The sequence below is a fragment of the Oryx dammah genome, unplaced genomic scaffold (genome assembly GCF_014754425.2).
Source record: "Oryx dammah isolate SB20612 unplaced genomic scaffold, SCBI_Odam_1.1 HiC_scaffold_4, whole genome shotgun sequence".
In the NCBI taxonomy this organism is placed as follows: domain Eukaryota; kingdom Metazoa; phylum Chordata; class Mammalia; order Artiodactyla; family Bovidae; genus Oryx; species Oryx dammah.
Genome location: NW_024070188.1, coordinates 61,735,342 through 61,761,108, shown reverse-complemented (window position 1 = coordinate 61,761,108; position 25,767 = coordinate 61,735,342). Strand labels below are relative to the sequence as shown.

At 40.3% G+C, this 25,767-nt stretch overlaps 1 protein-coding gene across 1 annotated transcript in view; it reads left to right on the top strand.

The window, feature by feature from the left end:
• Positions 1-25,767, top strand: part of MAP3K5 (mitogen-activated protein kinase kinase kinase 5) — a 228,197-nt gene that overhangs the window by 136,508 nt on the left and 65,922 nt on the right. The window contains exons 11-14 of the mRNA XM_040239312.1: positions 3,376-3,483; positions 9,175-9,224; positions 11,861-11,956; positions 19,064-19,145. Coding sequence (XP_040095246.1) covers positions 3,376-3,483; positions 9,175-9,224; positions 11,861-11,956; positions 19,064-19,145 — 336 coding nt within the window. The remainder of the gene's footprint in view (positions 1-3,375; positions 3,484-9,174; positions 9,225-11,860; positions 11,957-19,063; positions 19,146-25,767) is intronic.

Below are 25,767 nucleotides of genomic sequence, written 5' to 3'. Positions count from 1 at the left end.
CCTGGTGCCTAAAAGGTTGGGGACTGCTGCTCGAGAGGGTGGGAAATGATACTTCAGAGGTTCTGGTCTGCAACTCATTAGGCCTAGTTTCTATCAGAGTGAGATAATTAAATGTATAACACACATACACACACTTTAAAAATATATTGTCCCCCTTCGCTGGTTCCACACCCATCCTGATAGTTCTGGGAAAATCATCCAAAGCAGTGTAGCTTTAGCACCCAATTCAAGAATTACTGGCAACTGACTGTATACACAGATCTCTTCCCACGTCTAAGTGATGCCAGAAATCTATTTGAGCTCTGTTAGTCTCAACCTTCTTCATACTCAGCGGTGATGACAACTCTTAATTCTTTTTATAAAATCTCGTTTTCTAGTGCTCGTTGGTAGGATCAAATGTTTCATTTAATTAAATCTATCCCTGGCATTAACACAGTTCCTCTGTTCTTGCTTCCAGAGGAAGCCATAGCTCAGCAGGGTCTGTTGTTGAAAAGCCTTTCAAACTATAACACTTCACTCTGTTTTCTATCCTGGATAATATGTAGCCTAGGAAAATACTTCTCTCAGAATGAGCTGGCAGCTGGCCTTTAGCTGGTGCTTTGATGATAGTAAATGTGGTAGTGAAAGAAGACAGCACAAAACTGAAGTATTTAATCAACTGTTGACTTGAGGGACTAAAGTCAGCCATGAGAGGAAACCACTTATATTAGTGATTCTGAGCTAATTTAAATTACTTTAATATGAATTAGTTTGTCATAATGTGAATGGTGGAAAAAAAAAAAAAAACCAGAAAATAGTGAGAGAGAATTTAGGAGAATATAGGTGTGTGTGTGTGTGTGTGTGTGTTAGTTGTTCAGTCATGTCCAACTCTTTGCAACCCCATGGACTGTAGCCTACCAGGCCTCTCTGTTCCTGGACTTCTCCAGGCAAGTATACTGGAGTGGGTAGCCATTCCCTTCTCCAAGGGATCTTCCCAACTCTGGGGCTGAACCCAGGTCTCCTGCATTGCGGGCAGATTCTTTACTGCCTAAGCCACCAGGGAAGCTAGAATATAGGTGTATATGCCAGGAAAGAGAGGCTCTCTTAAGCAAGAAAGGAACCTATAAGCTCCACCGGCAAATATTAACCAATTTGATTCAATTAAAAGTTCAAGATTTTGGTCATCTTAAAAAAAAAAAAAAAAACCCACCCTAAATATGGAAAATGCTAGAAAGGGAGAGAATATTTACCACTAATGCTGCAAAAGGATCAATGCACCCAATATGCAAAAACCAACACACACAAACAAACAAAACAACTCCCACAAACTGATAAGCAAAAGAAACAGAAAAATGGTCATAATCCAGATTTTTAACTGCTCTTGAACAATGAAAGGATGGACAATTCATAACTGCCTTCTTTCAAAAACAGTAATCTCCTGAGCCAACTGGATGCTACCATTTATGATGTCAGTTCCAATCCCATTCATTCTGTTTCACTCACTGCCCTTTCTCACCCCGCCCATTCCCTGCAACCATAGGGTTTGTTGCCCACCTTCTATTGCGTAGAGAAAGGCAAGCTTCTAGAACCTGTGGTTCTATGTCAGTCACTGTAACTATTTGTGTCCTTAGAGTAGCATCTTCTATAACCCACACTTGTGAAGGCTGCATTGGGTCTTAATTGGGATGATTACCTTATCCTTCATTGGAAATGGGTTTGACCAGGTAGCTTATATTAGAAAATATTATTTAATTGGTTTTGTTTATCTCACTGTCATATCCATTCTCATGCTTCCAAGAAATAGCAATGACTCGCCCAGCATGTTTCTGAATCAGACTGTGTTCCCCAGCAAGCTCTTTGCTGTGTGTTTATTTGTGGCATACGCTATCTTATTTTCATCACCAGAACCTGACCAAGAATTCTTTATGCGCTTAAGGATTTTTTAGCCTTGATTAAAGAAAATATTGTCTTTCTCATCCCCCTTTTCTAATTCTCTCTGCCTTAACTTGCATAAAAAGAACTGTTCCATTTTCTCTGGTATTTTATTTCCTTCCCAAATATTCCTGCTTAAGACCACACAGGAAATTTGAGCTGAATAGGTGCCTTTAAGTGTCTGTACAAAAAGTTAATATCTGTAGCACCTTTGAAATCAGTGTAGGTGTGATGTTTCAGTGTTATTTGCTCCTAATATGATATGTTAGTAATAGTGTAAACATTGTCCAGTCCTTTGATGGAGACTCTCATCCCACTTGTCATATATCCTCGGATACTCTCCGAAGTAGGAGCTAGTTTGATTTCTCTCTTTTTCTCTCACAAAGCTAAATATATCGTTATTGAAGGTACTAGTTTTATCTTGGAGGCAGTGCCAAAGCATTTTTATTATTTCATAGAATTATGTCCATTTCTTTGGCTCATATATAAAACTCTTTCAATAATAATCAAAATCTTTTCTCAGTCCATTTACAAGGGTATGAAAACCATACTGCTACATCTTTCTGGTACGGTATGGCCACAAAAAAAGTCTAAAATAAGCATGTGATAGTCTATATATGGAATCTTATGTACATAGAATTATTTGCTCTTTTACCACATTCTGCCTTTCTTTGACACATTTACATTTATCGAAATAGATTATGGGAAAAGAATATGTATATGTATAACTGAATCACTTTACTATACACCTGAAACATTGTAAATCAACTATACTTCAATAAAAAATTAAAATAAAAAAAACTAAAAAAAGATAAATAGATTCTGTGTTGATTATAAATAAAATAAAAGCTTAAAATATATATATATATATATATATAGCACTAGTAGATTCCTTACTGCTGCTGCTGCTGCTAAGTCGCTTCAGTCGTGTCCGACTCTGTGCGACCCCATAAATGGAAGCCCACCAGGCTCCCCCGTCCCTGGGATTCTCCAGGCAAGAACACTGGAGTGGGTTGCCATTTCCTTCTCCAAAGCATGAAAGTGAAAAGTGAAAGTGAAGTCACTCAGTCGTGTCTGACTCTTAGCGACCCCATGGACTGCAGCCCACCAGGCTCCTCCGTCCATGGGATTTTCCAAGCAAGAGTACTGGAGTGGGGTGCCATTGCCTTCTCCAAGTAGATTCCCTAGGGATAGTCAAACCAACATAAAGACTTCAAAAATTTATTTCCAGTTTCTTTAGCAATGAAAGGTGATGATTATTGTAACTTATGGTAACTGTTTAATACATGAATTGCTCAGAGGCCTCATAGGATAGCAAGAATCTGAAGGTAAAATAGTCTTACTCCAGCTTTGGACTAAGCCTTATCTGGTAATCTCTTGTGTTAGTGCAGGGTTGTTATAACAACTCTAAATGGCTTAAATCTTAAGTCAATAATACTAGTTTCTTTGCCTTATGTTTTGAAGGTATTAATATTAGAACCAACCAAAATCTATCAACCTTCGTATTTGTCTATCAACAATGAAGTTGAGGAAAAGACAATATCTATTTGGCACGTGCTTCCTGATGACAAGGTAAATTGTGCAGTTGTTAAGACAAGAGCATTAGTAGTGAAAGATTTTATACCTTCTGACATTTATATATTCCAGCAAATGTCTGTATTAGTTTAGAAGAAATAGCTTCCTGTGTATTTATTTTGGCATAAATGTATTTGGTAATATAAAATTTGTTAAATTTTGGTTATGGATTTCAGTCAGTAAAGTATAATTCTGCTGTTTGGATTTTTATTATAGATGTCATAGCCATCCAAAGGGCACTCAAAATGGCACCATTTTAAAAAGAATAATAATTTTATTTATTTATTTATTTTTGACAGCAATTATTTGGGAGGTTGTTCGTGTTATATTAGGGAATTGTGATATTGCAGTTTATAGTAAATATGTTTTTGATCTGGCCCCTATTTCTGGCACAGAGTTCCTAAAACCCTTGGAATTTCCTGAATGCTGAGAGTCATAAAGATGACATTTGTTATGTTACTGAGGTAGTACCCCAAAAACACCTAAGGATGGGGCCTGGTTGCCAGGGGAACCAACCAGGAGTTTGGAGGATTGGAACTTTCATTCCCATATCCTGATCTCTGGGAGGGGAGGAGGGCTGGAGGTTGAATCATTGACCAATGACCAATGATTTAATCAAACCTGCCTATGTAATGAAGCCTCCAGAAAAACCCAAAAGGATGGGGTTCAGAGAACTTCTGGGTTGGTGAATACTTGGGGATTTGGAAAGAGGGGTGTATGTGGAGAAGGCATGAAAGCTCCAAGACCTTTCTCCATACCTTGCCCTGTGCATCTCTTCCATCTGATCCATGTATCATAAGCTGGTAATCGAGTAAGTAAAATGTTTCTCTGAGTTCTATGAGCTGCTCTAGTAAATTAATTGACCCCAAGGAAGGGATTCTTGGAACCTCCAATCTGTACTCCACTTGGAGTCATGCCATCATGACAAAATTGACCATAACTAATATAACTGTCTATACACATCTTATTAACCTTGTTTTTATAAAGTACAGTGTTTTCTTTGTGCTGTGCTTAGTTGCTCAGTCATGTCCTCTTTGCGACCCCATGGACTGGAGCCCACCAGGCTCCTCTGTCTATGGAGATTTTCCAGGCAAGAATACTGGCGTGGGTTGCTGTGCCCTCCTCCCGGGGATCTTCCCACCCCAGGGATTGAACCCAGGTCTCCATTACCAACTCGATGGACTTGAGTTTGAGTAAACTCCAGGAGTTGGCAATGGACAGGGAAGCCTGGCGTGCTGCAGTCCATGGGGTCGCAAAGAGTCGGACACAACTGAACAACTGAACTGAACTGAACTGAACTCGTGCATTGCAGGCAATGTGAAAGTGTTTTCTTTACATTGTTTTAAAGTATGTGCATACATGGTCTCATAAGCAGAAGTAGAGTAGTCATCCAGTTGAAACTACAAAATCTAAGGTTAGAGACATGAAAATTGTTATCTGGGAGAGGAGATTTTCAGAACTTGATTAGAAAGAGCAGGGTTATACAAGGACACATAGAAACAGAACAGACCGGGGCTGAAGGAATGAGCGATTAGCACGTCCCAAAGAATGAGTAGAGAGCCAGAAGTTATTTGGAAGACAGAAAAAGAACAGAAAGTAAGCCAGGAATTTTTGGAAAATGAATACTCTTTCCAGTTGTCACTATTTTTCTTTTTCTGGAGGTTCTGTGTTCAATACAGTTAGCCTTGTGTCGATTCTTTTATGTTTGTGACAAGTGTAGAGACAATTTTTCTGTTATGCTAAGAAATAAATATATTAGGGTATAAATCAGTGCCTTACGTAGTTATAGACGTAGGCTGTGAATTGTCCCGCTTCCGTTTTTACTATATTTTGATCAAGAAGTATTACATTTGCCTTGTCCTCACTGCTTATTACCTTCAGTGTTAAAAATGTCCCTTATTAAAAATTTAAACTTTTTAAAAATTGATCTGTTTCCATTTTAAATTGACGTCAATTTGTTATTCTATACATAAGTGTGTGTATTCATTATCCCTCGTTCTATCCATAGAGTATTCATTACCACTGCCATTTTCTCTATTGTTTTAAATAGAAGTGATACAATTGGAATGAGGACAAGCAATGAAGATTACTTTGTTATTATTTTACTAGTTTTAAGCAACTGTAATAACTATAATTAAATAACAGATAAGCAACAGGTTTAATAGGTTTTAATGTTAAATAGGAAGTAGATTTTTCTTGGAAGGGTGACATAAAATCTTTAAAATTTTCCTTCTAAAAATAGAACAACATAGTGTTGCTTTTTGTTGATTATATTTATTCCTTTACTCCTTCTCCCAGTATTTTCATTCTAAACTATGGGGTAAATGGTTATATGAGCTAGTGTATACTTTATATTGCTACTTTCAAAGCTTTAAGATCATTATACCAAGTCCCAAGAGTTCAGGGACTCTGTGGTCAGGGGCAAATTAATTGAAGTCCCAGTCTTTTAACAGTTCTCCCTGGTTGCTGCTTTAAAAGGTTAATGCTTGAAGAAAGTCTGCATGTATGTGTACATGAAAGAAAAACCTAGATTGTAGAAGAGAGAAGTTATTTGCAAGATATTTAAAATCATTTTTATTTAGAATTCCCGTCCTTTGAAATTTGAAGCTAAGCACTCCTGGCCTGTCTGGTGCAGGGTCCCAGTGGAGAGCCAAGTGTCACCCCACTTTCCTCAGTCCAGTTCCAACCAGTGGCCACTCAGAGGAGACCCAGGAAATTTATTAGGGGGATGTATTTACCCTAGGTTCTATATTTTTGATAATATGAAGCTCTCACCCATCAAGGAAGTTTTTGACTACAAAACTCCCAACTAAAAATGGCTTAAATAATAAGGAAACATTGTCTCATATTGCAAGAGCTTCTGAGGTGGATCACTGGGGGCTACTTTCAGGGGCTTAGCAGTGTCAGATTTCTGGTTGGCTTCTCTATGTGCTCTTGTTTTTTCTCTCATGGTCTTCAATAGCAGCAGCAAGCATCACTCCATAAAGACAGCATGCAAAGAAGGTCAGGGCCTTTACCTGGGACCAAAAGTTGCATCACGTGTCCATGCCTAAACCAGTCACCAGCAAGGGAAATGGGTTTACCATGGCTAATTTAGGGAATTTGTTTCACCATCGCTAAACACTGCCACCTGCACTTGCCCAACAAACAGTTTTTCTTAGCAAAGACGGAAGGGAATGGCTGTCACCTGGGGAACCAACAGTGTCTGCCACAGTAGAATTGCTGCCATGCTAAAAAAAAAGAAAAAAGTTACTCAGTTCTGTCCGATCTTGTGACCCCATGGACTCTGCAGTCCATGGAGTTCTCCAGGCCAGAATACTGGAGTGAGTAGCCTTACCCTTCTCCAGGGGATCTTCCCAACCCAGGGATCGAGCCCAGGTCCCCACATTGCGGGCGGAGTCTTTACCAGCTGATCCCCCAGGGAAGCTGCCATTTGTCTTCAGCCTTGCCCTAGCTGGGGCACAGGATCTGAGGCTAACCATTTCCAAGAAAATGGTGCTTGTGCAGATTAGGTTGAGTGTTGGTTTGGGGCTTTGGGGAATTAATTGTCACTCCAGCACTGCCTCTGCTCTGCCCTTTTCCCCAGACTCCCAGAGGAGCCAGGAAACCTTTACCTTACCTGTTGGCTTTATGGCTCACCAGCACCTCTGTGTGGTGAGTCCTAGTAGCAAGGGAGGTGAGAGAGGACTCCTCATCCCTCATCACTCCCATCTCGGGCCTTGGGCTTTGCACCACTGAAATGGAACATTCCCTGGCAGCACTCACAGCCTTCCAGGAACCTAACATTCTGGAAATGCTCTACTTCTTTCCTACAAAACTAGCCCAGGCAATCTGGGAAATCTCTCTTTGGCCGCTCCCAGAACGGGGCTGATGGAGGATAGATTTTACCAGAGCTGCCTGGCCAGTGTTCATCAGTCGCTGTGTTCCATCGCAGGTTGACACTCCGCTCAGCTGGCTCCGCACTGAGCGCCCCCGTCGTGATCCAGGGCTTGGCCTTAGAAAGCAGCTCAATTGCAGGCTCTGAGGATAAGGCTGCATTGTGTGCAAGGAGTGTGCAGGTAACAGCTGCAGCTCTTGGCTTACATATTTTTAGAAGGTCACCTGAGGCCAACAGGATTTAGAAGCCACTTTCCAAATTACCAGCTGAAGCTACAGGCTGCTATTTTAATTTAAGTCCCTCTGTACTCTGGTTAAGAAAGCTGAGTTCCAGGAGTACCTTACTGTGGTCTTCTCCCTCTCTGGGCCTCACCTACAGCAACATTTGCTCTGTGTTAATTCAGGTCACATCCCCGTTACCTGACTGATGTGCACTGAAAGTAGTTTTCTAGTAAATCAGCTCTGAGTTTGAGAGGATCTGTTTTTAAGATGCATGGTCCTAGCAGAGGACTAGGTGTTGTGGAGATGAATTGTGGCTCTTCCAATTGCTTTGGTCCAAAGGAAAGTTCTGGACCACCTCAGAGTCTCAGGCTTCATTACTCACTTCACTAGCCCAGCCAAGCCCTCAGCCTCCGGCAGTACTTTAAGTGGGTGGGTAAGAGCTTGTTTCTCTGGTTCGTTTACATTTACAGAATTAAACTGCCATCAGAATTAACTACAATACAAGACTTGAACAGTTTAGACACATTTATCAACTGCTTTATTTCCATAAAAATATTTATGTTGTTACTTCTGTACTGTTGACAATAACATTTTTATAGGGAATATAAAATATTTTATAGGGAATGCCATCTATCTTGTCATTTATTTAATTTTGATACATATGAATTTAATACTGATTTTAACTCAGCTTTAGTAATAAACTCAAGAAATAAATTCCCACATTTAATTTTCATCTTGGCCCTGCAAATCATTCATGCTTATCAAATGGTCATCAAATTTCTTATGTTCAAACTTTATTAGCATATTGAATTTTGCATAAATTAGATCACACTTTATAGCAACGATGGACACTGTATACATGTCTTTACACATACATGGGCTTCCCTGGTGGTTCAGACTGTAAAGAACCTACCTGCAATGTGGGAGACCTGGGTTTGATTCCTGGGTTGGGAAGATCCCCTGGAGGAATGCATGGCTACCCACTCCACTGTTCTGGCCTAGAGAATTCCATGGACAGAGGGGCCTGGCGGGCTAAGTCTATGGCGCTGCAGAGTCAGACATGACTGAGCAACTGAGCACACACATACACATACCTACTTGCTGTACTATATTCTGAAGAAATAGAAGCACCATTTTAGTTAGAAAGTGTAACTAAAGATAATTCAGAAGTAATTATCTTTAAAATCTTGCAGAGATTTTATTCAAATTAATTGTTTTTCTTGCTCAGAAAAGAAATATCACTCAGCTGTAGTAATTAAATTACTTTGATCAGGGTTTTTTTACTCTAAAGATGAAGGCACAACAGTTAATAGGTTAATCTGCTAAAAATCAAGTTTTAGAATTTAATGAGACTAATTCTCCTAGATTCTCTTGGAAGCTGTTTTATTGGAGTACAGAAATTATTAAGTAGAGTAAACATCACCCTTGTGGCTTGAGAATGAACTACGGTTTCCATCTACATAGTTTGTCCTTGCAGAATTATGGGCTAGGAAAATTTACTCTGAGTAAATTATTAACAATTAAATTACTGTTATGTTATTTCCGTTTGGATGACTCAACCTTTGTTGTTGTTCTTCCCTTGTGTTCTAGAAAGGTATACATGAGTGGAATTTTAGTGCTTCTTCTGTCAGGGGTGTGAGGTAAGTCTCCTTGGTTTTGTTTACTTAGAAAACATTTTTCTAGAGCCTGAATGTCTTGGATAGGACTTGTAGTCACGATTTAAAAATGCAAAGAACTTCAAGCACCCTCCTGTTGATGAAAATGCTCAGCCTTTTTCAGACTCACTATCTTCATTACAAAAAGATTTGCAACAAAAGCTTCATGGACTCTGTACTTGTCACCTACTTAAAATACGGTGACTGAGAGATAACTGTGATTTTAGCCAGAGTCAAGGTAAGGATAGAAGGGAGCTGTTGGAGGTCCTCTCCAGCTGGGGGAGCTGATGGTTTATGTTAGAGGATGATTTTTCTGGGGTTTCTTGGTATACCAGGAACTACTTTCTCTTTAGATGTATTGAAAACACATGTACTATCTACTGGATTGGGTCCTCTAGCTAATACTAATGGAGAAGGCAATGGCACCCCACTCCAGTACTCTTGCCTGAAAAATCTCATGGACAGAGGATCCTGGTAGGCTGCAGTCCATGGGGTCGCTAAGAGTTGGACACAACTGAGCAACTTCACTTTGACTTTTCACTTTCATGCTTTGGAGAAGGAAATGGCAACCCACTCCAGTGTTCTTGCCTGGAGAATCCCAGGGACGGGGGAGCCTGGTGGGCTTCCATCTATGGGGTCGCACAGAGTTGGACACGACTGAAGCGACTTAGCAGCAGCAGCAGCTAGTAGTAACAGGGTAAGATTATGGGAATTCATTTTTTAATGACTTTTCCTGAGATCTCTGTTCATCACATGTTCTTGAGGTTACAGTGGCTTCCTTCAGTTTGGACATTGCCATCATAATACCCATGCTTGGCATTTAGAAATGAGACTTTTTCGGAATCAAGAGCCCCTGGTTAAGTGTTTACAGAAGTTTATGAGAAACCAACTCTTGCCCATTTCAAACCAAATTAGTTGCATTTACTTCTGTTTGTCCCGTATAAATAAAAATGAGAAAAGCCAGATTCCTGCAGGCCTGTTATGCAATACTTTGTTGCTTTTGGCATAATGGTAATTGGTTTTGTTGGAGCATGAACTGGTGGAGTTGTCTGAGTCACTGATAATTGGAGTTTGCCTGGCAAAACCACCTGTTACCTTGTGAATGATGTGAACAGAAACAGGCCAGACTGACTCATTATATATCTTTCCAGTCCATGCCTTCTCAGATAAAGCATTACTCTCCTAATATTTAATTTTTAAGACCAGACACTATTTATTGCTGCCTTTTTTAAGCCATCCATCTAGAAAAGTATGGTAAGTATAAATTTCTCTTTGTCATATTTATTTTCCAATGAGTTAATTTTCTCTAATGAGGTATGGCATCGCTCCACAGCCTTTGTTGTAAGTGACGATATCAACATGGAATGATTATTTGTGGCTACTGCCGGTTTGTGTGTTGAGAAACTTGAGTTCCAGTGTGTGACTTCAAAGAGATCTAACTTTTCTTGGCCTCCTCCTCTATAAATAGAAGGCAAACTATAGAAAAAAAAATCCAGCTGTCAGCAGTTTATCTTGCATCAGCCCATTTGGCATTTACTGAATGCCGGCTATTTGTCAAATGTTGAGTCCTGTTCTGCTAAGGATACAAAAATGACTAAGACCTGAACTCTTCCCTTGAAGCACTCACAACTTAGCAGGGCAATAGACATTTAATAACTAATGACAGTACAGTGTGAAATTAGCAGAAGTATGTTCAAAGACCAGAGAGACAAGAGGAAATCTTTCTGTTTCAGGTAGAAGTATCGAAGTGAGATGGAGTAAGGTCTAAGCTGGGCCTTAAATGATGAATAGAATTGCTGCAAGAAGTGAAAAATGATGTGCATTCCAAATGGAAGGAACAGCAGATGCAAAGGCATAAAATAGGGATTGGAGAACAACAGCCCACAGACCAAATATGACCTGCTGCCTGTTTTTGTAAATAAAGTTTTATTGGAACTCAGCCATATTTATTCATTGTGTATTGCCTGAGGCTGCTCCAACAGCAAAACTGAGTAGTTTGGCCTACAAAGCTTGATATATTTACTCTCTGGCTCATTACAGAAAATATTTGCCAACCCTTGACATAAAGGAGCATGGCCTGACTGTAAACTCAAAATTGTTTCAGTTGCTGTAAACTAAACAACTTGCTGAGTCCAAACCAAGTCCCATTTCATATATCTTCACTCCTCTATACTGTCTACGATAGTGAGCTGCTTTTATTGCCTCCACACATTGCCTTCCTAGCTTTGGAAGAATTTTATTGTTCGACAGATCTTACAGAACCAGAATCATCGGGTCTGTAAGCCAGTTGATACGTGTGCTTTTCTTCCTAGTGCACAATTCAGTGCTACAACAGCCAAGACCTGTTCCACACACTGAGTTGTAGGACACGTACTTTATGTGCCTGCAACACCCTGAGCAGCCTTATCTGTAGATACAAGTAGGAAGACAATTCTCAGAATATTAAATAATTTTAGTCCTGTGGTACAAGGAGTGTCACTTTTGAAGTGCTATTTATAACATTTTGGTATAAACAGCATTGATATCATACTTGGGACTGAATGTAAAAAGCATTCCTTTTTCATCACAATTCATGGAAGGTATTGAGATTACTGTGAATAATTCTCTTTTGTTTGTTTCAGTATTTCTAAATTTGAAGAACGATGCTGTTTTCTGTATGTGCTTCACAATTCTGACGATTTCCAAATCTATTTCTGTACAGAACTTCACTGTAAAAAGTACGTATTAGTCATTGTTGATGCGTGAAAAAGACTGTTCTTACCTGATCATTATTTTTAATTAGTGAATGAACATGTAGCTCCTGTAGAGAATTCATGGCCATGTGCTTATATAAATATTTCATTTGGGTTGGTATTTTTTAATTATGTAGCTTGTTTAACTGAGAAATTTAGGACCTCTCTTTAATAAATCAACCTTTTTCTTAGTCATAACTTACTTTTCCACAGACAAAACTTGAACCAAATTTACCAGTTAATTGCCAAGTCTTAGGTTTCATTTTTAAAGAGCTCATGTATTCTATGATTACCAAAATTTTCATTCTTGAATGAAATTATCACCATTATCTACAACAGTGACTCCTAACTCTGGTTCATATTAGAGTCAACTGGTGGGCTCTAGAAAGTGCTTGAGCTGTACCCTGGACTAATTATATTGGATTTTTAGGTGGAGGAACAAATTGAGTTAAAAACCAGTGATCTAATTTACACCAATAAAAGATAATCCAAAAATCCATGAACTGCTTTGTATGTTTGTGTTAACCTCCCTGGGTATATTTCTCTTGGGCTAATAACTGAGTTCTTCTCGGTCCCTAACTGTGGGGACCTGTAGACATGAGTGGGTCTTCCAAGCTGGCTCAGCAGTACAGGATCCACCTGGCAAGCAGGAAATGTGGGTTTGATACCTGGGTCAGGAAGATGCCCTGGAGAAGGAAATGGCAACCCACTCCAGGATCCATGCCTGGGAAATCCCATGGACAGAGGAGCTTGACTGGCTCCAGTCCATGGTGTCACAAAGAGCTGGATATTACTTAGCAACTAAACAACAAGTAGAAGGGAGTTATAGTTGGGACACCAAAGTGCAGTAAAAGCCAGCTTGGACTTAAAATTTTGTTGGGGGTTATTCTTATTCAAATAATCACTATTTGACCCCATTATAAATGATTGATATACTAGCTACAACATACAGTCTTTTTATCTTGGCACCAAAAATATGTATGCTTAATTTATGATTCTTAGCTAAAGTTTTATCTTTAAAAGGCAATGCCAAAGAATGTTCAGTTCAGTTCAGTCGCTCAGTTGTGTCCAACTCTTTGCGACCCCATGAATCGCAGCACGCCAGGCCTACCTGTCCATCACCAACTCCCAGAGTTCACTCAGACTCGCTCCATCAAGTCAGTGATGCCATCCAGTCATCTCATCCTCAGTCATCCCCTTCTTCTCCTGCCCCCAATCCCTTCCAGCATCAAAGTCTTTTCCAATGAGTCAACTCTTCGCATGAGGTGGCCAAAGTACTGGAGTTTCAGCTTTAGCATCATTCCTTCCAAAGAAATCCCAGGGCTGATCTCCTTCAGAATGGACTGGTTGGATCTCCTTGCAGTCCAAGGGACTCTCAAGAGTCTTCTCTAACACCACAGTTCAAAACCATCAATTCTTCGAGGTTCAGCTTTCTTCACAGTCCAACTCTCACATCTATACATGACCACTGGAAAAATCAAAGCCTTGACTAGACAGACCTTTGTTGGCAAAGTAATGTCTCTGCTTTTCAATATGCTATCTAGGTTGGTCATAACTTTCCTTCCAAGGAGTAAGCATCTTTTAATTTCATGGCTGTAATCACCATCTGCAGTGATTTGGAGCCCCCAAAAATGAAGTCTGACACTGTTTCCACTGTTTCCCCATCTACTTTCTATGAAGTGATGGGACCGGATGCCATGATCTTTGTTTTCTGAGTGTTGAGCTTTAAGCCAAGTTTTTCACTCTCCTCTCTTACTTTCATCAAGAGGTTTTTTAGTTCCTCTTCACTTTCTGCCATAAAGGTGGTGTCATCTGCATATCTGAGGTTATTGATATTTCTCCCGGCAATCTTGATTCCAGCTTCTGTTTCTTCCAGTCCGGTGTTTCTCATGATGTACTCTGCATATAAGTTAAATAAGCAGGGTGACAATATACAGCCTTGACGTACTCCTTTTCCTATTTGGAACCAGTCTGTTGTTCCATGTCCAGTTCTAACTGTTGCTTCCTGGCCTGCATACAGGTTTCTCAAGAGGCAGGTCAGGTGGTCTGGTATTCCCATCTCTTTCAGAAGTTTCCACAGTTTATTGTGATCCACACAGTCAAAGGCTTTGGCATAGTCAATAAAGCAGAAATAGATGTTTTTCTGGAACTCTCTTGCTTTTCCCATGATCCAGCGGATGTTGGCAATTTGATCTCTGGTTCCTCTGCCTTTTCTAAAACCAGCTTGAACATCAGGAAGTTCACGGTTCACGTATTGCTGAAGCCTGGCTTGGAGAATTACTTTACTAGCATGTGAGATGAGTGCAATTTGCAGTAGTTTGAAAGTAATGCTCAAAATTCTCCAAGCTAGGCTTCAGCAATACGTGAACCATGAACTTCCTGATGTTCAAGCTGGTTTTAGAAAAGGCAGTGGAACCAGAGATCAAATTGCCAACATCCGCTGGATCATGGGAAAAGCAAGAGAGTTCCAGAAAAACATCTATTTCTGCTTTATTGACTATGCCAAAGCCTTTGACTGTGTGGATCACAATAAACTGTGGAAACTTCTGAAAGAGATGGGAATACCAGGCCACCTGACCTGCCTCTTGAGAAACCTGTATGCAGGCCAGGAAGCAACAGTTAGAACTGGACATGGAACAACAGACTGGTTCCAAATAGGAAAAGGAGTACGTCAAGGCTGTATATTGTCACCCTGCTTATTTAACTTATATGCAGAGTACATCATGAGAAACACCGGACTGGAAGAAACAGAAGCTGGAATCAAGATTGCCGGGAGAAATATCAATAACCTCAGATATGCAGATGACACCACCTTTATGGCAGAAAGTGAAGAGGAACTAAAAAACCTCTTGATGAAAGTAAGAGAGGAGAGTGAAAAACTTGGCTTAAAGCTCAACACTCAGAAAACAAAGATCATGGCATCTGGTCCCATCACTTCATAGAAAGTAGATGGGGAAACAGTGGAAACAGTGTCAGACTTCATTTTTGGGGGCTCCAAAATCACTGCAGATGGTGATTACAGCCATGAAATTAAAAGATGCTTACTCCTTGGAAGAAAAGTTATGACCAACCTAGATAGCATATTGAAAAGCAGAGACATTACTTTGCCGACTAAGGTCCGTCTAGTCAAGGCTATGGTTTTTCCAGTCGTCATGTATGGATGTGAGAGTTGGACTGTGAAGAAGGCTGAGCACTGAAGAATTGATGCTTTTGAACTGTGGTGTTGGAGAAGACTCTTGAGAGTCCCTTGGACTGCAAAGAGATCCAACCAGTCTATTCTAAAGGAGATCAGTCCTGAGTGTTCATTGGAAGGAGTGATGCTGAAGCTGAAACTCCAACACTGTGGCCACCTCATGTGAAGAGTTGACTCATTGGAAAAGACTCTGATGCTGGGAGGAATTGGGGGCGAGAGGAGAAGGGGATGACAGAGGATGAGATGGCTGGATGGCATCACCGACTTGATGGACATGAATTTGAGTGAACTCTGGGAACTGATGATGGACAGGGAGGCCTGGTGTGCTGTGATTCATGGAGTTGCAAAGAGTCAGACACGACTTAGTGATTGAACTGAACTGAATGTATAGTAAAAAAAAAACTTGGAAATAAGAAAGAATTCCTAGCACATATATGGTTGACTTTTCTACTTACACTTGAATTCTCAAGGCTATTCATTTATTTCAATGATAATTATAGCTAAGATTTATGGAGTACTATATAAATCTTATAGGCCTATATCTATTTTAATCTTCAAATAAACTTTATTAGGTGGGTAATATTAATAGTTTTGTTGAAAAGAGTTAAAGAAAAAAGTAGAGTCTTGGAGAGTTTATGCTTTTGAACTGTGGTGTCAGAGAAGACTCTTGAGAGTCTCTTGAATTGCAAGGAGATCAAACCAGTCAATCCTAAAGGAAACCAGTCCTGAATATTCATTGGAAGGACTGACACTGAAGATGAAGCTCCAATAATTTGGCCACATGATTCAAAGTGCTGAAAGATTGAGGGCAGGAGGCGAAGGGGACAACAGAGAATGAGATGGTTGGATGGCATCACCGACCTGATGGACGTGAGTTTGAGCAAGCTCCGGGAGTTGGTGATGGACAGGGACGCCTGGTGTGCTGCAGTCCATGGGGTTACAAAGAGTCAAATGTGACTGAGCAACTGAACTGAACTGGAGAATTTAACTAGCCTATAATCATATATGGCCAAAAAGCATAAATTTGAGATTTGAACGGGGCACATGCAACTCTGGAATCCAAGCATCTAAAAATTACCGGTGCTCTCATCCCACCAGAAGTGTTATTTTCTACTTAGAATGTTCATGTTAGAAAATTTTGTGTGAGTAGCTGATGGAAATCTTTACCCCAGATCTTTAGAATTTGTTTAGGTCTTTCATGTTCTTCTTCCTTTTGGTTAAATTTACTTGTGTCTTTAACTCATCAAGATACGTCATCTTCATCAGAGCATACTGTCATTCTAATCAGATTTGGGATCTTTTTTCTCCATATCATTAACCTCCAAGAAATGTACGTATAGAGGAAGGAAGAGTGAAGAACTTAGTGTCACAAGCAAACTCCAGAGAGAGGCTCCCAACTCCAAAATGAACATTGTCAGGGACCTCCTGGTGGTCCAGTGGTTAAGACTCTGCACTTCCACCATAGTGGGTGTGAGTTCGACCCCTGGTCAGGGAACTAAGATAACACATGCCACACAGCCAAAATGTAAAATTAATTAATTAAATAAGGTCCCTGGGTGCTGTTCTCTTGGGCACTGAGTCCTTTGTCCTTTAGTGCATGTATCAAAATGGACATTACCGATTTTGCTCATTGTTATATTTCCAAAGGCCAGACGAGTGTTTTATTCCATTAGACACTCAATGGTATTTGTTGGATGGATAGATTTTTTTTTAAAAAAGCACTGTATAAGAAAAGAATTTTTTTCCTTCCTATGTAGGGAAAACCCCAGTTCTTCCCTACTATGTTTCTTTTCTGTGTGTCTCCTTTATTCCTCACAAAACACCTCATTTCTGATATTTCTTGTCCCCAAATGTGTGGAGATTTTCCCCCACAATTCTTTGTGACACCTGCAGTTGAACTCAATCGACCTGGAGGTAGAGTGAGATCCCATAGGCTAGGGGCTCAGGCCCGTAAGACTGTTTCTTCCCTCGGCTTCAGGTGCCAGCTGCAAGCCCAGGTTATCACCACCTGTGTTTTAGACAAACCAGTTATAGCCCAGAGGTCCTGGTGACACCTTTCTTGGGTTTGATTAATTTGCTAGAGAGGCTCACAGAACTCAGGAAAACACTTAATGTTTACCAGATCATTAGAGGACATAATACAGATGAAGAGCCAGATGAAGTGATTTGTAAGCTGAGGTCTGGGAGGGTCCTGAGTGCAGGAGCTTCTGTTCCTGTGGAGTTGGGGCGAGTCACCCTCCTTGTGTGAATGCTTGCACCAACCTGGAAGCTCTCTGAATCCCTGACTACTGGTATTTTGTGGGCGCTTCCTCACGTGTGTGTGTGTGTGGGGGGGGGTCAGTTGCTCATTCTTGTCGAACTCTTTGCAACCCCATGGTCTGTAGCCTGCCTCTGTCCATTGGGATTTTCCAGACAAGAATACTGGAGTGGGTTGCCATTCCCTCCAGGGGATCTTCCCCGCCCAGGGGTCAAACCGTGCCTCCTGTATCTCCTGCACTGACAAGCGGACTCTTTACCCCTGAACCGCCTGGGAAGCCCCATTCCTCCAGTAGGGATGAACAGGTAATAACTCCACTTCCAGTCTCTCTCCCACCTATGAAGGATGGGAGGTAGGATTGAAAATTCCAGGCTTTTAATCGTGTTTTGGTATTTCTAGTGATCAGTTCCCATCCAGGAGTCATCCAGAAGCCCGCCTAGAATCGCCTCATTAGAGCAAAAGATGCTCCTGGTTCTCTTTCACTTAGGAACTTATAAAGGTTTTAGGAGCCCTGTATCAAGGATGAGGTCTAAGACATATTAGAATACAAGACGCTCCTCGTACTCTTATCACACAGAAAATTACAAGGATTTTAGGGTCTCTGTGCCCAGGACCTGGGGCAGAGGCCAGTATATTTATTTTCTATGCTTTCATAGGTATAGAGATAACAGAAAAGTTCTGAGTTGTGGTAGGAAGCTTTTCTTGCCACACAATAACCTGTTCTTTCCTTGGGCTGACTGCACCGCATGACCTACCTGTGATATCATCAGCTCCTGTTCAGAGTGCCTCCCTTACTCCACATCTGGAATAAAAACCGTTAGCATCCCCTCTGGAGGGACAGACTCAGCTAGTGCCCAGAGGGAAAATCTGTTTCTTGTAAGAATTTTTTTTTTAAGCTCTGCAATGATCTCCAGAAAACAAAACTTTACAAGAATAATTGCTGAAGAAAATGTTTATCACCAAAAGAGAGGTGTCTTGTGTCCCAAACGTAAAAGATAGCCATTCCTGGTTCACGTCAGTATTTTGCAGACCATGTATAGGGGACCCCACATGGATGCTGAGGTGCTCAGGCAGAAGTTTCAGGAACTGAGATCAAATGTAGCAGCCAACACTGTGTCAGAGAGTCAGCTCAGGACTTAGAGACACTACTTCAGAAGGTGGATGTTTCTGTTATGTCCATTTAAAATAATAACAGCAAATAATAGTAGTTAATATTTAATGAAGAGTGCCCTGCCTTGAGCACTTTACAAGTCATTTTCATGTATTCCCCACTTATAGTTAAAGAATGAGTCTCAGACAGGTGGAGGAGTTTGTCCCAAATTGTGTAAATACTCCCAATCTTGGTCTTATACACAAGTACACATTCTTTACATTTCTCTGTCCTTGTCTAGCCTTACCATTCTGATTGTGTAAAGTATCATGTTACTATTATCTGAAGTGTTAGACATTGCCTGAAATTTCTGTCAAATTATACTAACCTGTGTTTTCTTTTTGGAAAACCTTATTTTTTACACTGATGCTCATACTTTATTGCTGGAATCCTCTAGATCCCAGTTTTTGCTCTGAAGTCACTTTAAAACGTGCTTGCATATATTTAACATGTTAGCTATTATGAATGACTACATACCCATTTTCTCTGTAGGTTTTTTGAAATGGTGAACACCATTACTGAAGAGAAGGGGAAAAACACAGAGGAAGGAGATTGTGAAGGTGACTCCCTGGAGGTAATTTTTACAAAATTTCTCTTGTGGCTAATTTTTTTAAGTGAACTGTTTCAAGTTTTACTGAAGCAAAGGTGTGTGTGTGTGAGAGAGAGCGAGAGAGCAGGCACGTTACATGAGTAGTGGGTGAGGGGTAGAGGGTCTAGAGTCTATAGAGTCTAGAGTCTATAAGCTGTTCCTTAATGTTAAAAACAGCTTTGAGAAACCCTTTGGTTAAAAAGGGCTGAAAAGCAAACATCAGAGAACTCTTAGGAATGCCATGTTTTTGTATCTTATAGAGAGTAACTATGCTTTTATCTCTGAGGGTGTTGATAACCCTCAATGCAAGAGTCACAGTGCCCTTTGCACATTTTTCTGCTCCTCTGAGATATGCTGCAATTCAGACCAGCAAAATTCGGTGAAAATTCTGAATGATAGAAGCGTTTGCAGCCCTCATTCGTATGCTTACTTGGAGAATCTGCAACAATGGAAGGTAAACAGACTAAAGAGAGGAGGTGCCCCTTCCTTGTGCCTCCTGGGTATAGTACACTGCAGACACCCATTTTTCAACCGTGTCCGTTTTCTCCATCCTGCCTGTCAGCTGTATGTCAAAGAGTGTTCTGCCACAGTGAGGAGCAGTACTGGGGAGGTTCAAGAGTGCTGACTTTCACACTGGGGCATCTCCAGTGTCTGAAAGGTGACACTTCTCCAGACATGAAATGGGCCTCTGTTTTCTCCAAGCCCTTCCCATTTTATGACTTGGGAGAGAATTCTAAATTCAAGCAGTATTGAAATTTACATTTCTAATGTTAAAGTGAAACTGAACTACAGCAGCAGTCTGACTGGTATACTTATGTTTTAGATCACCTTGATACTGTCATCTTGTATACTAGCAGTGTACTTAAGTTTTATGTAAGCATAGTGGTAGGGTAACAGTCAAAGGAAATTTAAATATAATAACCAATTGTTAATTATGTCTGTAATTAAATTCTGTAATTCTTCAGCAGTTATATGCATGTGTGTGTATGCTAAACTGTTTCAGTCATGTCTGACCCTTTGCGACCTCATATGGAATGTAGCCCACCTGGCTTCTCTGTCCATGGGATTCTCCAGACAAGAATACTGGAGTGGGTTGCCATACCCTCCTCCAGGGGATCTTCCCAACCCAGGGATCAAACCCGCATCCTTATGTCTCCCATTGGCAGGCGGATTCTTTACCACTAGCACCACCCAGGAACCCCGGCAGTAGTATAGCTTTGTTATTCCTGAATAAGCCTAAAGCTTTTTCATTTAAGTTATAAAAAGATGATGGAGCTACTTTGGAAAAAAAATAATCTTCCCCATGTACTAGCTTGCTGTCTGCAGAAGTAATAGACAGTACTTTGTTAGGCTTAATATTTTGCAGTGTTATATTTTCTTATTTAAGTGATTATGTTAGAAACTAGATATCTTGACTTCCACATCAGTGCTCTTTTGACTGTACTTAATTATCTCTATTTTTATTTGGGTTAAATTTAGCATTACTTAATACATAGCAACTGCCAGGGTAAAAGTTAACAATGAAAATGAAACATTTCCATTAATAATAGATTATGAAGTGGATAGATTGGAAAACCCCTAAAGTTGTTTTACAACAACATAAATTGCTGAGTTAAAAAAAAAAAACACAGCGATATGTATTCTTTATTATCCTTCTTTGAAAAGCAATCCATCTTATGATAAATGTACATAGCATAGCCAGACTATGATAGCCAGGTTGGGCAAGCTTGGTCTTCATAAACTGATTGAATCATCAGTTCAGAGACTCTGCTCTAGAAATTCCTTTAACTATAGGCACAGCATAGCATGGCTTGAATTCCCTTAGAATTTGTGGTGAGTTACACTGGCTAATTTTTCTAAGACTAGGTCTCCTACTGTTAGAGGGACAGGTAGATTGCTTTTCAGAGAGCTGTCAAGAAGACCCAGGGTCATGATCTCCCGATCTGTATGCAGTGGTAATCAGTGGGGTGGGCTCTGTAAGATACCCTTCCTGATCAGACAGTTCTCCTGCAAGCACTGAGAACACTCACCAGCCAGATAAGAAGGGAAACATTCAGTTTTTCTTCCTAGGAATGTCCGGGGGTTTTAGTAGGTCTGCTGACCACACAAAAAACAACTCATACCATAGAGCTCTCTGATTTATCAAAGTGCTCGTAACCCACTCTTCTCAAGAAAGTGAATGCATGCTCAGTTGCTCAGTAATGTCCAACTCTTTGCAACCCCATAGACTGTAGCCCACCAGGGATTTTCCCAACAAGAATACTGGAGTGGGTTGCCATTTCCTCCTCCAGGGGATCTACCTGATTCAGGGATTGAACCCAAGTCTCCTGCATTGGCAGATGGATGGATTCTTTACCACTGAGCCACCTGGGAGGCCTTCTCAAGAAAGTGCAGGGACACTATTCTTTTAATGTTAGAAAAACACTCTTCAGTTCAGTTCAGTTGCTCAGTCGTGTCTGACTCTTTGCGACCCCATGAATCGCAGCACACCAGGCCTCCCTGTCCATCACCATCTCCCGGAGTTCACTCAGACTCACGTCCATCGAGTCCGTGATGCCATCCAGCCATCTCATCCTGGGTCGTCCCCTTCTCCTCCTGCCCCCAATCCCTCCCAGCATCAGAGTTATTTCCAATGAGTCAGCTCTTCGCATGAGGTGGCCAAAGTACTGGAGCTTCAGCTTTAGCATCCTTCCTTCCAAAGAAATCCCAGGGCTGATCTCCTTCAGAATGGACTGGTTGGATCTCCTTGCAGTCCAAGGGACTCTCAAGAGTCTTCTCCAACACCACAATTCAAAACCATCAATTCTTCGGTGCTCAGCCTTCTTCACAATCCAACTCTCACATCTATACATGACCACAGGAAAAACCATAGCCTTGACTAGACAAACCTTAGTCGGCAAAGTAATGTCTCTGCTTTTGAATATACTATCTAAGTTGATCATAACTTTTCTTCCAAGGAGTAAGCGTCTTTTAATTTCATGGCTGCAGTCACCATCTGCAGTGATTTTGGAGCCCAAGAAAATAAAGTCTGACACTGTTTCTACTGTTTCCCCATCTATTTCCCATGAAGTGATGGGACCGGATGTCATGATCTTCGTTTTCTGAATGTTTAGCTTTAAGCCAGCTTTTTCACTCTCCTCTTTCACTTTCATCAAGAGGCTTTTTAGCTCCTCTTCACTTTCTGCCATAAGGGTATGGCAATAACCTCAGATATGCAGATGATACCACCCTTATGGCAGAAAAACACTCTTATACTTCTTATACGTCATTTGTGTTCTATCAGCATAATTAAAAATCTCTGACATAGAATGGCTTCTGCAGTATTCCCAGTGGATTGTATAGTCTATACAGTGAATTCAAGCATACTTGTTTTAAGTGGTTTGGCTTAGTTTGCTCTTATTGCTACAACTAGTGACATTGCTGATGTAGTCTTGGGTGTTCTGGTAGCATGACATGAAGAATGGATACAGTGATGTTCTGGGTTGTGAAGATGATGATGTCCATCTTGGCTCTCCAGTCCCTTCATGGCCAGAGCACCTATGCAATATAAGTTATTAAATAACCTTAACTTATATTTTTGCATAACTTACGATAACTCCATTATACCCTTGATCACATTTCTTAGATATTTTCAGTATTCATGACTAACATTGTGTGTGCATGTTCTAAGTCACTTAAGTTGTGTCCAACTCTTTGTGACCCCATGGACTATAGCCCCCCAGGCTCTTCTGTCCATGTCCATTTTCTCCAGGCAAGAGTACTGGAGTGGGTTGCCATGCCCTCATCCAGGGGATCTTTCAGACCCAGGATTATGTCTCCTGCATTGGCAGGAGGGTTCTTTACAACTAGCGCCATAACATCAGGTTTTTAGTATTCTAAATATTTGATTAAAATTTGTTGCTTAACTTCATTACTGCAAACTGAACTCAAACTTCAGGCTCTGAATGACATACTGAAAATAATTCCTCCTCTTCCTATTCTTTACAGTATAAGTGAGAAGGATTACTTTGGTGTTTAAGATTTTGTATGCAGAATAATTATTTTCTGATCTTCACCTCCATTTGAGGTAGAATTCAAATTGGCTCAAAACAAAATTAAAGTTTTAGAAAGATCAGATGTTTTTTTAAAATGTTTTTTAACTTTTCATGGGGTGATGTCAGCATTTGGCAGACATTAGCTATTAATGTGGTTCCGTAAACCACAAATTTGAACTAAACCTTAGACTTCCTGATGTTTGAAAAACTTACCTGAAGTCCAAGTTAAGATTTGCTTTTCTTTCTGAATTTGAATGCTGTTTCTTTGAAGCAGTACAATTGTGGGAGGGATTCAGCCTTGTTTGGGTCATGGTCAAACCCTTCTTCCAGTTGATCATACCTGACTCTATTCTAGTTAGATCCTTGGGTTTTAGCTCTGACTATGCCAATAACCAGTTTTATAACTTTGGACATAATTCTTACTCCTGCTGGATTAAGATGATACCATTCCTTAAATGAGAATTGAACAAGAAGATCTTACATGTCCTTTCCTAGCTCACATTATAAACAAATTTTAAGATTAGTACAAACTGTACAAGGTTTCTTAAATATAGCTCAATACCACTTTCAGAGGACTTCTCTATTTTTAAACAGAAAGAGAAACAACTTCTTTTGATTCAAGGCTATGTTTTTTATTCAGGGCTATCTTTTGAAATGGAAGAGTTATGAACCCATAGCTTAAAGAATTTATTATCTTAATAAATTTACACTGAACTCATTGAACAGTTGATTATAGTCAACTGTCAGGGTTTTAACACTTATCATCTGTGGTTCCTGTTTTTGTTCTCCCAGGCTTTCATGTCTGTACTAAGAGCAAAGGCATCTACACAGTTACCCAAGCCAGATACCTCAGAGAATCTCTGCTCCAGTCTCACAGCCAGTGTTTCTTCCAACCCCTTCATTCCATTTTGTCACTCCTCTATCTCACATCCTCATCATCTCTCATATGGCCTGTTATCTCTCCTGCCATCAATAACACTGGCCCTGCCATCACTGGAGAGATCTCTCAGGCAGATTTAATCCTGTGACTTCCCTAATTAAAAAGCTTTTTTATTTTAAGTTTTTTTTTTAAGAGTATAGTTGATTTACAATGTCATGTTAGTTTCTGATACAGCAAAGTCAGTTATACATGGACATATATCCACTCTTTTTTAGATTCTGTGCCCATATGGGTCATTACAGAGTAATGAATAGAGTTCTCTGTGCTATTCAGTAGGTTGTTATTAGTTGTCTATTCTGTATATAGTAGTGCATATATGTCAGTTCCACGCAAGTTTTTCTACATCTGTGACTCAACTTCTGTTTTTAAATAGGCTCATTTGTACCATGTCTTTAGATTTCACATATACGCATATGATATTTGTCTGTCTGACTTAATTCACTCAGTATGACAATCTCTAGGTCCATCCATGCCACTGCAAATGGCATTTTAAAAAATAAAATTAAAAATCTTTGATGCTCTTCTTTTTAGAAGAAGATTTCTGCATCATACAATGTTCTTATCCCTCTGGCTGTAACTTACCCTTTCCTTTCCACCCTGCGGTCCTGCAGTGCCAAACTCCTGTCCATTATTCAAACAGCCATGCTGTTCCAGCCTCTGGACTTGGCGTGCAGATGCCCAACTCCACACGCTTTTTCTGCTTTGTTCTACTTGGTGACTCTACTCTAATTTTTTGAGATATGACTCAAGGGTGCTTTTTACTTTGAGCCATGTTCACCCACATCTTTTCACTTTTCTCTACCCTTACAGCATTTTTGCCCCATCCTCTGCCCTAACTCTTTTCATTTCCCTGTAGTTCAGTAGCCTGCACTGGACTATTTACATCCCAAGGCTGGACTGTGGCCCTCTTTCCCTTTTCACCCCATCGTCTTGCGGGGATCAGGCATCCAAGCAGTTCATTCAGAAGGCTTAGAAGGGTTTAAAGCTGAGGAGTGACAAAACCAGAGTTGTTTAAACAATATCTCAAACTGGGAGGAAAGGAAATTAGATTGGAGGAGGGCAGAGTAAATGCTGGGAAATGAGCTGGATGATTGTTTAATCAATGTGAAGTCAAGGAAAGAATGAATACCATAATCAAGCTGAATACCACAATCAAGCCACTCTCCGCCCATTTGCTTCATCTCTCCCTGTCTCTTCTTTAGTTTTTTGGAAGAAGCCATAAATTACTGAGTTCCTTTGGTGTTCAGTGCAGAATATGTTGCCTTCCTCCTCATGCCTCTTCCAAACATACCTATATTCTCCCTCCCTTTTCCCGTGGTGCTCCTTTTTCTTTTACGCATTTGTACCTCACTGTTTTATCAGAATGGGCATAAACTGACACAAGCCTGAAATAATCATAGCAGCTGGCCCTGTGAACCTGTTTCTATGTAGTTTCCAGGCTGCATAGAGAGGAAGTTACCCCCTGTGTGATGGATTAGGAACAAGTAAGACAAATGAAATGTTTTCCTTTCACTCAAACATCTGCAGAATGATGAAACCTTACCATTTCTTTTTTTTTGATGATTTGCTTCACAAACGTTAACAGTGAATTATGGTTTAGAATTCATTTAAATCAATTCAGAGTCATCCAGCA